Genomic DNA, 13,544 nt, shown 5'->3' on the forward strand with positions numbered 1-13,544 from the left:
GCACGTTTACATTCACAGGCTGCAAATGACACTGGATAATGGGGGGGGGGGGGGGAATAAAAAGCCACAACGAAGTACCAGTAACATATTTTACTTCACCAAAGCATGAATGCAAAGAGAGAACTATGTGCAAATAGGTCTGTTGGCAAAGAAATAATGTACAAAACTGCAAAGGCAAGTGTTGTGCTAAGCTGAAAATGAAGCAAGGAGGCACATACAGAGCACTTGCCCTGAACTAAAAGCAGAGGCTCATCTGCTGCATGAACTGCCATGCAGGAACCTTATCCTGCAGGTTACAGAGTGGGAGGAGATCCCTCTCTCTTCCTTTCAGGCTTCAATATCAGCTTAAACAGTGGTCTCCCACTGTCAGTCCTCAAAGAGACATCTGAGTCTTGCCAGCAGAACACAGAACGTACTCCTACATAAAACATTCTTCCCAATTAGCCATTAATGCTGAGGCTTTAAAGTGTCCTGATACTCAACAGTTAAATGTTTCTTTAAAAAAAAAAAAAAAGAAGAAAACTTCAGTATGTATCACTGCAAGGGAAAAATACACACAAAAAAATCCTGTCTTTAACCTGGTAACCCCACTAGAATTTACAGTTTGTTACTCGGAGCTACTGAGCCAACTCCTGCCTTGTTCTGCTGTGTGAATTAAAAATAAATGTCAGAATGCACACAAGTATTTGACTCGGTACCAAACATAACTCTACAGCAGGATCCAGATCCACTGACCTTTGACTCAGCAACTGTAAACCAAATGTTTAAAGGCCACGGCAGCGTGGCAGGGGAAAACACAGGGCCCAGCAGGGTGGGACATGCAGCCTGGAAGCAGGCAGGGCACTAAGTGCCACCTATTGCAACCACCCACACAGCTGAGAAAGTGCATTGGCATTTGCCTCTCCTGCACAGACTGCGTGCTGAAGGATGCCAGGAAAACCTACAGGAACCTCCCTATTAATCATTTACATCTTTGGTGGAGAACAAGTAGCACAGAACAACAAGTTCCCGCAGTTGTGTTTAGCAGATCCGTGCCTCTCCTAGAGCCTCATGGTGAGGAACCCTTTCTCTGCCAAATGCATGTGATGTGAGACTGCCCACCAGCTCTATCTTCACAGATCAGTACCTATCAGATCACGGCTCTGGTGCTCGCGTTCTTTCAGAGCAGGCTCCTCATTTACCCAGCTCACATCTCCATGAAACTTGGAGGCTTGCTCTCCTCAGCTCCCTCTTCTGAAAGCACCCTGGCACGCCTGTCCTTCCTGCAGCCTGCTCCAAGATGGTATCGGGTGATCAAACAAAACCACCTCTGCAAACACACCTGGATTCCTGCCCCACCACAGCGACCTGCAGCAGCCTTCCCCTGGAGCTTTACCACATCTCACGGTGCAATGCAGGGAGTTTTCTCTCAAAAGCCCCTCTGTGCCCTCATATTTCAACCCGAATTTACTAAATCTACCCTTCTGCATAGATGCTGGGGCTCAACCCATACCTGCAAGCAAGCACGCTTACCACTATGCAAACCAAGCTGCCTGATAAATACAGTGTGAATCTCCAGAATAACCAACTGTGCTGGAGCTTCTGCTGCCAGTGCTGTGTGCTGCATTAAATCCTGCCATACGAGAAGCTGGGCATGGTGTCACGTATCCCCACCATTTACTGATGAGCTTTATTATGCAGTTGTGACTAATCTTTGGTACATTCTTCACATATAAGGTGACTACAGAACGTAGCCTTTTAATAGCATCTAATAAAATGGTTGCTCCTACATATAGAAACATTTATGGGAACAAGAACAACAGATACCTGGCGTGTTGTTCTTGCCAGAAATGCAAACATTACTTAAATAATATACTTACACTCATGATGCAGAAGTTATCCCATTATTTTAAGGCTAGGGAAATGAAAGACAGACTAAGAAACATCATTAATATTAGATGGTGGGCACAAGGGAAGCCAGTTTCCAGTCCATATCCAAACATTACAATTGCAGTGCCAGTGGGAGCTATACTTTGTTTATAGCTTGTAACAGTAACATCTGGTAACTTGTAACCTAGACTAACAATATATACTTATATTCCTGGGAGATCCGTGCCCCACAAGAAGCCTGTCAGAGCAAGTGTGCTGCTTTAAGCACAAAATGCACACATATGCAATAAACTTACTGCTTTTTAACTCCCATAACTGGCTCTAAAAACCTCCTGAAGTAGTAGAGCAAGTGCTCTAAGTTGTTCTCCTCTGACATGTGTGAATGTGCTATTTATTGCCCCGAAAAGTTTGAGAAGGACAGGGAAGATGGCAGACAACAAGCTGTACAGACACCAGTATCACAGTCTGTTCTCTCCCAGGAAGAAGGGGAAAGTGCCAAATCTCTTGTGCTGCTTCCTACTTGGAATCTTCTCTATCTGTGCTCTCTTCCTTCATATTTGTGATATATCTGTGGCAACAAACAGCTTCGTGCAGACATCCTCGTTAGCTCTACCTTCTATCTGGGAGTTGAGATGAAGCTATGTGAAAAATTCAGGGGATATCCAAAGCTTGCGAAACATTAAACAGTTGTGTAGTCATGTTTTGAGATCTATGCCAGTGAATTACAAAACAGATTGTAGGGAATATCTGAGTGAGCTGCACTGAATTTCATACTGCAGAATGACATGCTGTACCATTCAAATTCCATGCACAGAAGGCAACTTCTACCAAGTTTCAGATCAGTTATCCGCAGGAGCACACACAGAATCTTTTCAAGCTTTAGCTTTCATACCAACATCTCAATTTACAAGGATGTTCTTTGCAGCATCAGCTTTTAATCTGCAAGGGGTCATCAAGTCCCATTAGTATTATCTGCTAATTAGATGGTAACACCACTGTCAGCTGCCACAACACCCATATTTAGTTTGCTGCCCAAACAAAACACTTTGTGCTTGTTTGCCACAGAGCTTCCAAAGGCTGCTGAGCCAATCCCTGCACTTGGGCTACAGGCACGCCACGATGCTTGATGGCACCAGCGCTTATCCACAGTCTGGGCCTTCTGAATGTGATCCAGGTTACAAGAAACATCCTTCAAAAAGCAGCAGCTGGAGTACTAACAGGCTCCTCTCTTCCACAAGCACCACGCTTACAGCAATGCTTCTCTGCAGGTCTGACTTCTGGTGTGTCTGCAGGTATATCTGAACTTCACTGCAGCTGAGGGGTGTTAAGAAACATCCAAACATGCCTCAGCTAGATGAGGCACTTCAGCACAGTGCTCAGTATGGGCAAACTGCCCACCTGCTTCTGCTCCAGGGTGGTTCCTGCAGTCTGCACCAATGCTGGTCTGCTACTGCAGCCTGATTTGCCACTTTAAAGCTAAACCAAATCCTTCCCTGCACCCCAAAGCACGCACCTACATTTAATCTTCTCACATACACCTCTAGACTCCTTATTTCTTCCCTTGCCATCAAAACTTACTTCATTCGAGTAATAACATTGATTGTCATTGACCTTGCTACATCTCTTCTGTTCTTGCATTCCTTGGTGTGTTTAATGACATTTTTAAACCCCGCTGGTTCTCATCATTGGTCTGCCTGTGCCAATCTCTGCCTGTAGCCTCATCCTGATTCCTTTAACTTGCACAACTCCAAAATAAACCACTACTGTTTCCCGAAGTAGAGTTAACAACACTGAGTACAGCTCTGGTGCGCCAAGCACAACAGAAGCAGAACAAACTGCTTGTGCTTCACAGTCACTGGTGATGATTCCTACATCAGAGGCCCATGATTCTGCACATGCTGACTGCATAAAAACAACGAGCTCTTCCCAAGACTCTGCAGAGGGTTGTGTTTTACCAAATACAGTCCCCCTGCTTTGGTTACCAAGCTTTCCTCCTGCTCACAGCAGACCATTTTGGGCAATCACAATGCTCACCTCAGCTTGCAAGCAGAGAGCTACAGGAGGGCCAGGAGTCTTCCTTGCTATTTCTAATGAAGTGCCCGGAATCCATTTCCAGGATTCCACACATACAACCAGGCCACGGATCTCCAAGTTTAATATTAATGATTACAATAACCACCAGCGTCCTCTGTGAATAATTAAACCAGCTTCACTGAAACAAAGCCGTTGTCACAATCCCAAATTTCAGTCATTTTCTTTCCCGTGATCCACAAACACAGCAGCAGCGCTAGCTCCGCACAGACAAAGGATTCAGCCAAATATATTTTGCTCCAGGACCTGGGATCACCTATAAGAAAGCAGACGGGCCACCTGTCCCCCCTGCCCCATAGACGTACCTCTTTCTGCTGCCGCTCGAGTTCCTTCATTCGGATCTCCCGTGCCTCTGCCCGCGCTGCTCGCTTTGCTGCCAGCCTTGCTTCAGCCTGCGGATGGGAACACAGCAGTGAGACCAAAGGCACACAGCTCAACGTGAGGCACGCGCGCTCAGGGTGCCAAATACGGAGGCTAAGCTCCGTAAGGCTGTAAACACACCTGTAGGAGTTAATTCCCTACTGCTAGCAATGGCCCTGCCTTCCATAACTCGTTATGCTTCACCAGCAGGTAATACAGCCGAGCGTAGGCACCAACCCCAGTGAGCAGCTGCCTTGAGATGCGCCCTGTCTCTGTAATTACTATTTGTGCAGATAGAGAGGAAGTGCTGCAATGGAGGAAACAGTCAGGTTTATTTACTTATTTCAGAAAGGCAGGTCTGGCTTGTTTTTTTTGTTTGTGTTTTTTTTTTCCCTTCCCTGCGGTGCACATTATTTTTTTATTGATGAATTAATTAGACAAACAGCAAACACATTACGTGCCATTTTCCCTAAGAGCTGACACTGTGCACACGCAGGCACAGCAGCTCAGCACAACAACTGCACTCAGCCAAGGCTGGAACCATCCAGGCAAGGAAACAGGGAACCTGAGAAAACGCACCAGCTCAACTAGAGCATCCAGACAGTGGCATTTAAAATCCAAACCTCTCCGGAGTGGATGCCTGCCAAGCACGGGCCTCCCATGAGATCTATTAAGCTTCCTCATTTCATCGGGTTTGGAAGTGCCAGAACATGCTGCAAAGTAACTGTTTTAATTATCTGCTTTTTAATACCAGGCAAAAACAGGAAGCCTCATGTGCAAAGTCAGCTCGGGCTCTGTGCAGTGGGAAAGCAAGCACAGGACAGGAGAGCTGGAGGGACCGTGTGCTCTCACCAACCTGGGAGCACACTCAGCTCCTCTGATCGCTGATCAGAGGATTCCAGATGATCTCTGGAAGTCCCTTCCAGCCCATTCAGTTCTGTGATTGTGTGATACTACAAGGGCAAAGGGATTCACACGCTTGCTAGCTGTACTGTAGAAGCATATATTCTCTCTCCAGCGTACAATGAAATGAAGCAACTTGGAAAATGAAGAAACTTTTAAGATGCAAGGGGAAAAGTATGCTTTGTAAGTTATTCTAGGTCATCCCTGGGAACAAGGCTTGCCTGTTCCCTGGATGCTGACTGCAATAAATGAATTCTTACATTGTGGAAGATCCCATTAGATGACATTACATATACATACATATGATACATTTTGGTTTCAAGTGCCAATCCATGGGTAGTCTCTAATTTATTGTATTTTAGCTTTGAAGTCCTTGCCTGCTCATACCAAGCCAATTTTCGGACCCTAAAGACATGCAAGAGTAAAAATACATTTTCTTTCAGTATCTTTGGCTTGGCTTATATCCTGGAACTAGCATATGTTTTTTATGAACTTTGTCTTTCCAGGGCCACATGGTTCTTCAGCAGTTAGTATCCGTCATGACAAGCAAGAGAACAAAATATTCTGAATCCTTTTAAATAGCTTTTGAACTTCTCTTTTTAAGCTTATCAAACCCTGCCATTAGCACATACCCTACTGATACATTTGCAAGAAGTCAACAGAAACTTAGTCCATCCAGAATACTCCCTAGGACAATATCACAACTCCCTGCTATCACATCAAAGCAGCACAGAGCCATTCAGGCTCCAACCTCCTCTTCTGAACACGGTCAGCATCCGACTCAGACCACGCTGCTCTACACTTTGTCCAGTTGTCCTGTGGGATCCCACTTGGGCACTTTAATTGATGAAATGATGGAAGCAGAATGAACATTTCTGATATTCTCTAAGTAGCCAGGTGATAAAACAGATAATATGCATGAGATCAGTGTAAATAAACTGGGTAGGTACTAATCCACACCTCACACTCAATGAGAACAGTTCTACTGAATTCCGACTCAAAGTGGAGAAGCAAGCCGAGCATGGAACAAAGCCTGCAGTAAGCATGAAGACCAACAGGAGCCATCACATATTGTCCTGTGCAAAACCATAGCACACCTGCTGACAGTGGCAGGCATCCCAACACCACATGCCACAGACATGCAAAAGATCCTAACATGAGCCAAACTGACAGCTACAGACTTCAGAGAAACATATAGCAGTGCCACATTTCTTATGGACCTCTTCCTCAAAAGCAGGCGTGTGACTCGACTTGTTTATGTTTATCAAACCACACACTTAGGTTCTGTTCTTGCATTAATTGTGCCCTGCTATGAATACTCTGATTTCTGCAAGGGGCAGCTCTGACATTTCTCCATGCTGTCTATACCAAGGCAGGCTCTGTCTGAATGGCTCTGGCCTTTCAGCCCAAGCACCTGTCCAGCACCAGACCCAAGTCATCTCCAAGGCACAGGCAGGTGCCCATAGCCTGCAAGGGACTCAGTACTCAGCACGCTGCACGCTCTGATGTATGCAGGCTTCTGCAACTCAGACTGCAAGAGCTGAAATGGAAGTCTCAAGGCTGCCAAAATAAATAGCTATTAAATGGATCCGAGATGGAAAATCACTAAGATAGAAAGAAGCAAGTCTTAAACCCACCTAAAATTCACTACTGACTCCATGAGCAATACCTCAATCAGAAGTGGCACATCACTGGCAAACACACAAAGCCTAATTGCACTCATTAGAAAGCCTTTGTAACTTCCCTTTATGAACTACTGTGCATCTGACAAGGAGTGCTGGCAGCTTCAGCTGCATTGTGCATGTCATCCAAAAGAAACCCTAAGGGGCTTGTGTAAAAGCCTGTGGGAAAAACAAGAAGAGAGACAGCACAGTGCTCAGAAGAACATGAAAACCTATACCAGCTGAAGAATGATCGCCTGAATTCAAGGGAGTTGCTCAAACACTCCAGCTACACATCCTGCATTTTTGTCATTTTATTGCAATTGCCCAGGGTGATTTATAGACACAGAGCCCCAAAGCAAACACCCCACTGCACTGCGAAACGCCGGCTGCTTTTGTTGGTCCACTTGCTCTGCACTCCACAGCCCTGTTCGGTTTCCAAAGAAAAATCCAGTGCTGTGCAGATCTTTATTGTGCATTAAGGAGTTCAGTACGTTCAGCTCTGAGCAGGCTAACGTTAAGTAACCTGGCTTCCTACCGATGAGAAAAGGCAGGTAGTGGGTATGAGCTGGGCAGGGCGAGCAGCATTTCCAACAGCAATCAGCCTGCAGCACGGGGCTGTGGGGAGAACTAGGAATCTGTGATGGCTGAAGCCATCCTGACCCTTTTCAGCCACTGATGGGAACCAGCGCTCTGCATCCAGCACTGATGCTTGAAAGGCAACAAGGACCAAAAGGAGGGCTTCCCAGCCTGGAGAAGATGTCTGCTCATTACTGTCTTGACGAGGGAATTCTTTGGGTGACTTGGTTAGATAGATGCTAATGACACACATCCTGAAGGTGTGCAGACTTGGAGCTTTTCCTTTCTGAAACGTTCCAGGGGTCATTGTTAAACTGGAAGCCCCAAGAAACAGCCAACAAAGGCAGGAAATTATGCTGCTTTTCTGAGCACTGGAAAATGACTGTGCTGACTTACCACACAGCTACACATGTAATAGTTTGCAATCTATACAAAGCCCTCCTTAAATCCAATGTAGTCAAAGCGATCTGCTTCAAAAACTAACAGTCAAGTGTTGTTTGTAAGCATAAAATCAAGCTCAGAAAACTCTGATCTCATTACCAGAAAAAATACACCTGCAAACTACACAGTAGCTATTACATATTCCTATAACAACTATTCTCAGGCTAACATGAGCTTCTTGCTTTATGCTTAAGGCAGAGCCAGCTATTTGTTTGCTGTGAGCACAGTTTCTCATTGGTGCTGCCATTCCAGCTCAGTACCTTGCACAGAAAAGCTTTTTCTTCGAGTGTTACACAACTGCTCACTCCATCTACATAAGTCACATGCTTCATTAGTCAAATGAAACCTGGCTAGGTTTGCTGTACTCCTAAAGAATGTAAGGGTTATTTGCACAAGCAGCACCTGATTTGCAAGATTCTCACAAGGCAGCAGATATGTCTATCAGCTCAACCTCTAGTAAGTGATAGCGGTGCTTCCTTCAGCTTGCCTTCACTCGAGCTCCTGGAGCTCACCATGAATAACCACATGTTCCTCTGCATTGAAACAAGGGTGCCTGCAGGTGATGATGCTCGGAAGTCAGGGCAGCATGTCTACCTGATGTTCTCTGCATCTGAGCCAGGAGCCTAAGTACACCTTGCACCACTACTGTACTCATGTGACGATCAGCCCATGACTCACACAGGGATTGGTCAGCCCCCGTCCTGCCCAGCTCTTCACCTTACATGCAAATGACTTCTAAATATAAAGGTAAGGATTCCTTTCTAATAACCACAGGCCACAGCCATCCTTCAGACTCGGGGGGTCCATTATGGACATGTCTGACAGCTTCCCTCTGCTCCACAGGATGATGATGAGGGAGGAACCAGGAGAACAACATAAAATCAGCAACCCGCATCAGCAGCCCTGTGACTCCTCTATTATGGTTCCATGGAGACACAGGGCTGCTTTTAAACTTCACTTACAAAGCACAGAAGAAATTAAGTTGGCGTATCTGCTCTCACGTCAATCTGAAAAGCAAATAACTTTCATTTATAAACTTCATTTTTAAAAGGGCTCAAAAAACTCAAAGCACTGGGAAAAATTAGCTACTTGTGGGTGCCAGCCAGTGCCAACAATAGGCACCCCACTAGCACCCACTGCTGTGGAGGTGCTGTAAATTACACAGCACGTCCAAAATGAGACAATTCTCACAGACTGTTCCAAATCTTACAAACACACGCACAAGAAAAACAAGCAAGCAGAACTTTCTCCAAGCATCTATGATTATTACGTTTGAATTCAGTCAAAGGCACATGCAACAGAAACCTGTAGGAAGCAACTTAAAGAACACAGCATTGCTCAGCAGCTCGCTACGTGGCCAAGAGCTTCACTGCACACGGTAAGCTTCACACAGCTGTGTGACATGGGCTGTAACACAGACCGCAAAGATATTGTCCTGCAAGAGGTAATAAAACCAAACCCACTGTGGTTTAAACTGGGGCAGGCACGTTCAGGGCAAGCACACCCAAGGGGGGACACAGCTTATTAAGCACTGTGAAAGCCAATTAAAGGCTGAGCAGCCCACGAAGGCTTAAACGAGCACAGGTGCTGCCCGGCTGCGATTTGGATCGTAAGAGCCGCAGCCCCCCCCCCCCCCCCCCCCACCGCCGTACCAGTTTCTGAGCCTCTGGGCTCAGGCAGTCCGCTTCCATCGGCATGGCTGCAGTTGGGTCTTCGCATGAAAGAAGCGAAAAGCCCCACGCGGCTCGGCGGAGCAGAGCGGCAGCTCTTGCTGGTAAAGCAGCGCTGCGTCCCGCGGGGAACAACGCGCTGCCGGCACTTCCCGGAGCCGAAGTCCGAGCGCTGCTCCGTGCCCGGGGGCTGGCGGTGCTCGCTGTGAGTCAGCAGCGCCCGCAGGCAGCGATGTCACAGCTACACGAGCTTTGTGCTTCCTCGGCGGTTATCAGCACGCTGGCTGCTGCTTCTATTGATTGCTACTCACGCTGGTTTCGGTTTTTTTTGTTTTGTTTTGGTGAAGAGGCTTATGTACATAGCGTACTTCCCTTAAGCAGTTTATGTAGAGAAAGCAATTGGGAGAACGGTTAGGGAGCTTACAGCTTCCTCGATATGCTGGAGGGAGATAAACAGCAGCAACAAGCACAACCATCCGCTTAGCCTGTGGCCACCCTCTGGGCTGCACAGCCGAGCTGCACCTCCGAGCACAATGAATGTAACAAGCAGAAGCTCTCGAACGGCTGCTTACATACAGACATCCACACCACCAGCCTTCGCATCTCAGAAATAAACTACTCTACTGTAGCTAATTTGTTGCAATTTTATCAATACGCTGCGTTGGCTTGGGTAGAGCTGAGCTCAGGACACTGGTGTAAGCCGCACAGAATCATAGAACGGCCTGGGTTGAAAAGGACCACAATGATCATCATCGAGTTTCAAGCCCCCCTGCAGACCAGGCCGCCTTGAGCCACATCCAGCCCTCCTGATTTTGCCTGAGAAGCAGAGGTGAGGGCAGGGAGGAAACCACCAAGGTATGAAGAAAAGCCTGGGCAGCTCCTTTTACCCAAAGAGGTTTTGCAGCAGTAACAATAGCAGGCGCTAAGTCATCTCTTCCTGGCACACGCTGTGGGGCTGCTGACAAGCAAAACAGGGCCCTCCCTTAGCAACCAAACCTTGCTCTCTTTTTCCTGGTCACCAGCAACCAAACCCTGCTCTTACTTTCCTGGTCACTGACAAAGGTTGGGATCTCATGCAGTCTCCGCCCAGCACCTGAGCTCAATTTTTCCATGAGCTGCCCGCCCGGCACAAAGAGCCCAGCTTTCATGCTGGCAGAGCAGCCTGTTCCCGTATTTTCCATGCTGCTGACAATGTCTTCGCTAATTTGGAAGCGCTGGCACTGCTCTGCATTCAGAAGGCAACCAATTGGCTGCTTTTGCCAACTGTTGCAGGACTCAAACAAGTGCCGTTGCTCCTGGACAGGTGAGACAGACACACTGCTCTTCCATCACAGGCACTTGGGAGGGAGCTCCAGTCTGCTACGTTCCCCTCACACTCTGGCATTCTCTGCTCTTGCTGACAGAAATTTCACGGGATTGAAAGAACAACAAACATTCCAGGTCCTCACACAACTTATAAGGCCCAGCAGATTGCCTTGCTCTATGGCTGCAGTCTGGCATCACCCAGTGGTTATCCCGCAGTGCTCAGCTTGGTGCTGCAAAGCACTGCAGAAACCCCCAAAACCAAAACTAGCTGGGAAGTGCACTCCTGGGTAATGGCAGCTCGCCCTGAGGTGGGACGTGAGCCAGTCTCTGAAGTTGATTCTTCAGGAAAAACATCTTTCCTTACACAGGAAAGCATGGTAACTCAGCATGAAGAAGTATGCTGAAAATAGGTGATTTGCTACGGCCTTCATGATCAATAGGATTTCACCTCCCCTCTAATTTACTGGCAAAGCTGTACAGGTTTTTGTCCTGTGTATCACTAAGGTACACTGAAAACGTGAATATTTCCTATATAAGGTCTTACATTACTGAGAATCTCCCCCCGCACACACACCTTTTTTCAATTGCTTCCAAAACCAATAATAGAACCCAAGATGTTTGCTGTCACTTGGCTTACTTGAGAAAGCACTTCATACCTCAGGGTAAGTCAAAACACACAGCGTGCCGCAGACTTCCAGGATTAGGAGGTCTTTTTAATACTCGTGAATTTCCTTTTTTTTTTTCCCCTCTGTAATACACAGCTGACAGCATTCAAGATGTGCACTTGGACGTGTCTGACTCGATTCTACACGGAGCAAGGCACGTTCTGCCTAGGTTTGCAAGCTGGTGCTGCTGGATTTCCCAGGAAGGGGAACCGCTACAAACATGCTCTCCTCCTCACCTCTCCTTCCTCTGGTGCTCTCTGGGGTTCTCCAGGCACTGAAATGAGAAGCAAGCACACATGATGCTGTAACTACATCAGCTGAGACACAAGCTACACAGCCAATGCTGCATCTTACTTGATCGCTCGCCAAAGCCATTCGGCACCACTAAGCTGACAGAGAACAAGTGCTGTGAAACCCAGGGGAGCCCTCCAACACAGGTCACACCCAACTGATGTCTTCAGGGCATGTTGCACCAGTTAGCTACTAGAGGTACACAGAAGCAGAGCTTCAAGTTGGAATGAAAAGGCCAAACCCTTGGCAGACAAATAGAAGCACTGAGAAAACCTGCAACATGCAGCCCGATGGCTCCAGTTTGGACCACCCCAATATTAGCTCTTAACAGCCACGGTGCAATGCTGTCCATCACCTCCATCTGCAACTTAACTGACTGCATTTCTATCTTAAAAAAAAAAAAAAAAAAAAAAGATTGAATGTTTATTCCCTTTATCTTCAAGTATTTTAGAATGCTAGCATTGTATTTATTACTGGCATTCCTGACAGCGAGAAGGGAAAATGCAAACCGCAAGTTATGGATGAAAAAGCTGGCAAGCACATCATAACAGAAGAAAAATGCAGCTACTCAAGGGTGGTTTTTTTCCTCCTTCAGCTCATAATCTTGTTCTAATTTCAAGAATGTCTATAAAAACCTACGGAGTAACACCCCACTGAAGTCATGAAGACAGAAGAAACTACGTATGCATCTCACTTTGTCGTGACTGCCTGCTGTGGGCATCCTGGCACCCTCACAGCTCTGCTGGCAGACTTAACAAAACCTCCTTGTAAACCGTCACCAAGGCAATGAACTCAAGTGTACACAACTAAATGCTTCTTAGGAAAACAATGTCCAGTTTTCATCACCAAAATGTACTGCCAGTATCAACAGATGACTTTTGATTGAGGCTAGATGGCGACACGGCGAGGAGGAGGAAGGAAACTGCTTACAACTAAATATGATCATGGTTTCACCCTACGACCTTCAAATTCACTACAAAGAAATAAAACAGCATGCCAATTTGGATATACAATGATCATTCCTTTACCTTAAGTACCTTTGCAAACATGGAAGACTCACGTTGTCAAACACCTTCGCAGAACAACCGACTTGGGGAAGCGTCCAATTTTCCAACACTTAAGGATAACTACAGAGGCAAACCGACCTCTTGTGATGCCCAGCTGCAACCTAAGCATCTTTTCCTGAATTACTAATTCATACCATGTTATCCTGCAAGACCAAAGGTTTGCTAGGAGGTTAAATTATGTTTTCTCATGGCAAGCTCTTCTTGCAGGAGTATCCCCAGAGTGAGTTCTTATTTTGTTCCTCAGAATTCCAGAACTCTGTTTTTCTCTGTTAACTTCCAAGTGCCAGGAGAAGGTTCAGGCAGACATTCCCCTTTGACATGTTGATGGTGCAAGCACGAGTTATCTCTGTTTAACGGGTCAGCATTCTTGCTCTTCATGCTTAACATTTTAAGCCAAAGACCAAGAAGAGAAGGAGGGCAAGAAACCCACAGCTAATGAGGAATTTACATACGAACAGCATCAACTTGAGAAACATTTGCTTATGCGTTTGCCAGAAAACCCATCTCAGAGATAACTCAAGCATGTGACCAGAAGCTGGGAAGTCTTGTTGACAAGAATCCTTTCCCCATAAATGAAGGAAATGTTTACTTTGCAGAGTGCTGCACTGAACACTGTGTACAGCTCTACAACATAAGAGACAA

General features: G+C 46.4%; 1 protein-coding gene across 11 annotated transcripts in view; it reads right to left on the bottom strand.

The window, feature by feature from the left end:
* The window catches only part of LRRFIP1 (LRR binding FLII interacting protein 1), a 90,063-nt gene that overhangs the window by 47,800 nt on the left and 28,719 nt on the right, over positions 1-13,544 (bottom strand). For 8 of the 11 annotated variants that reach the window (XM_042874949.1, XM_042874943.1, XM_042874945.1 and 5 more), the window contains exon 2: positions 4,266-4,352. In XM_042874949.1, the coding sequence (XP_042730883.1) occupies positions 4,266-4,352 (87 nt within the window). Of the gene's footprint in view, positions 1-4,265; positions 4,353-9,556; positions 9,778-13,544 lie in introns of those variants that run through there. The other 3 variants (XM_042874950.1, XM_042874940.1, XM_042874948.1) reach the window with 3 other exon arrangements.

Source organism: Lagopus leucura, unplaced genomic scaffold (genome assembly GCF_019238085.1).
Source record: "Lagopus leucura isolate 7727_CA_CO unplaced genomic scaffold, USGS_WTPT01 Super-Scaffold_100012, whole genome shotgun sequence".
Classification (NCBI taxonomy): Eukaryota; Metazoa; Chordata; class Aves; order Galliformes; family Phasianidae; genus Lagopus; species Lagopus leucura.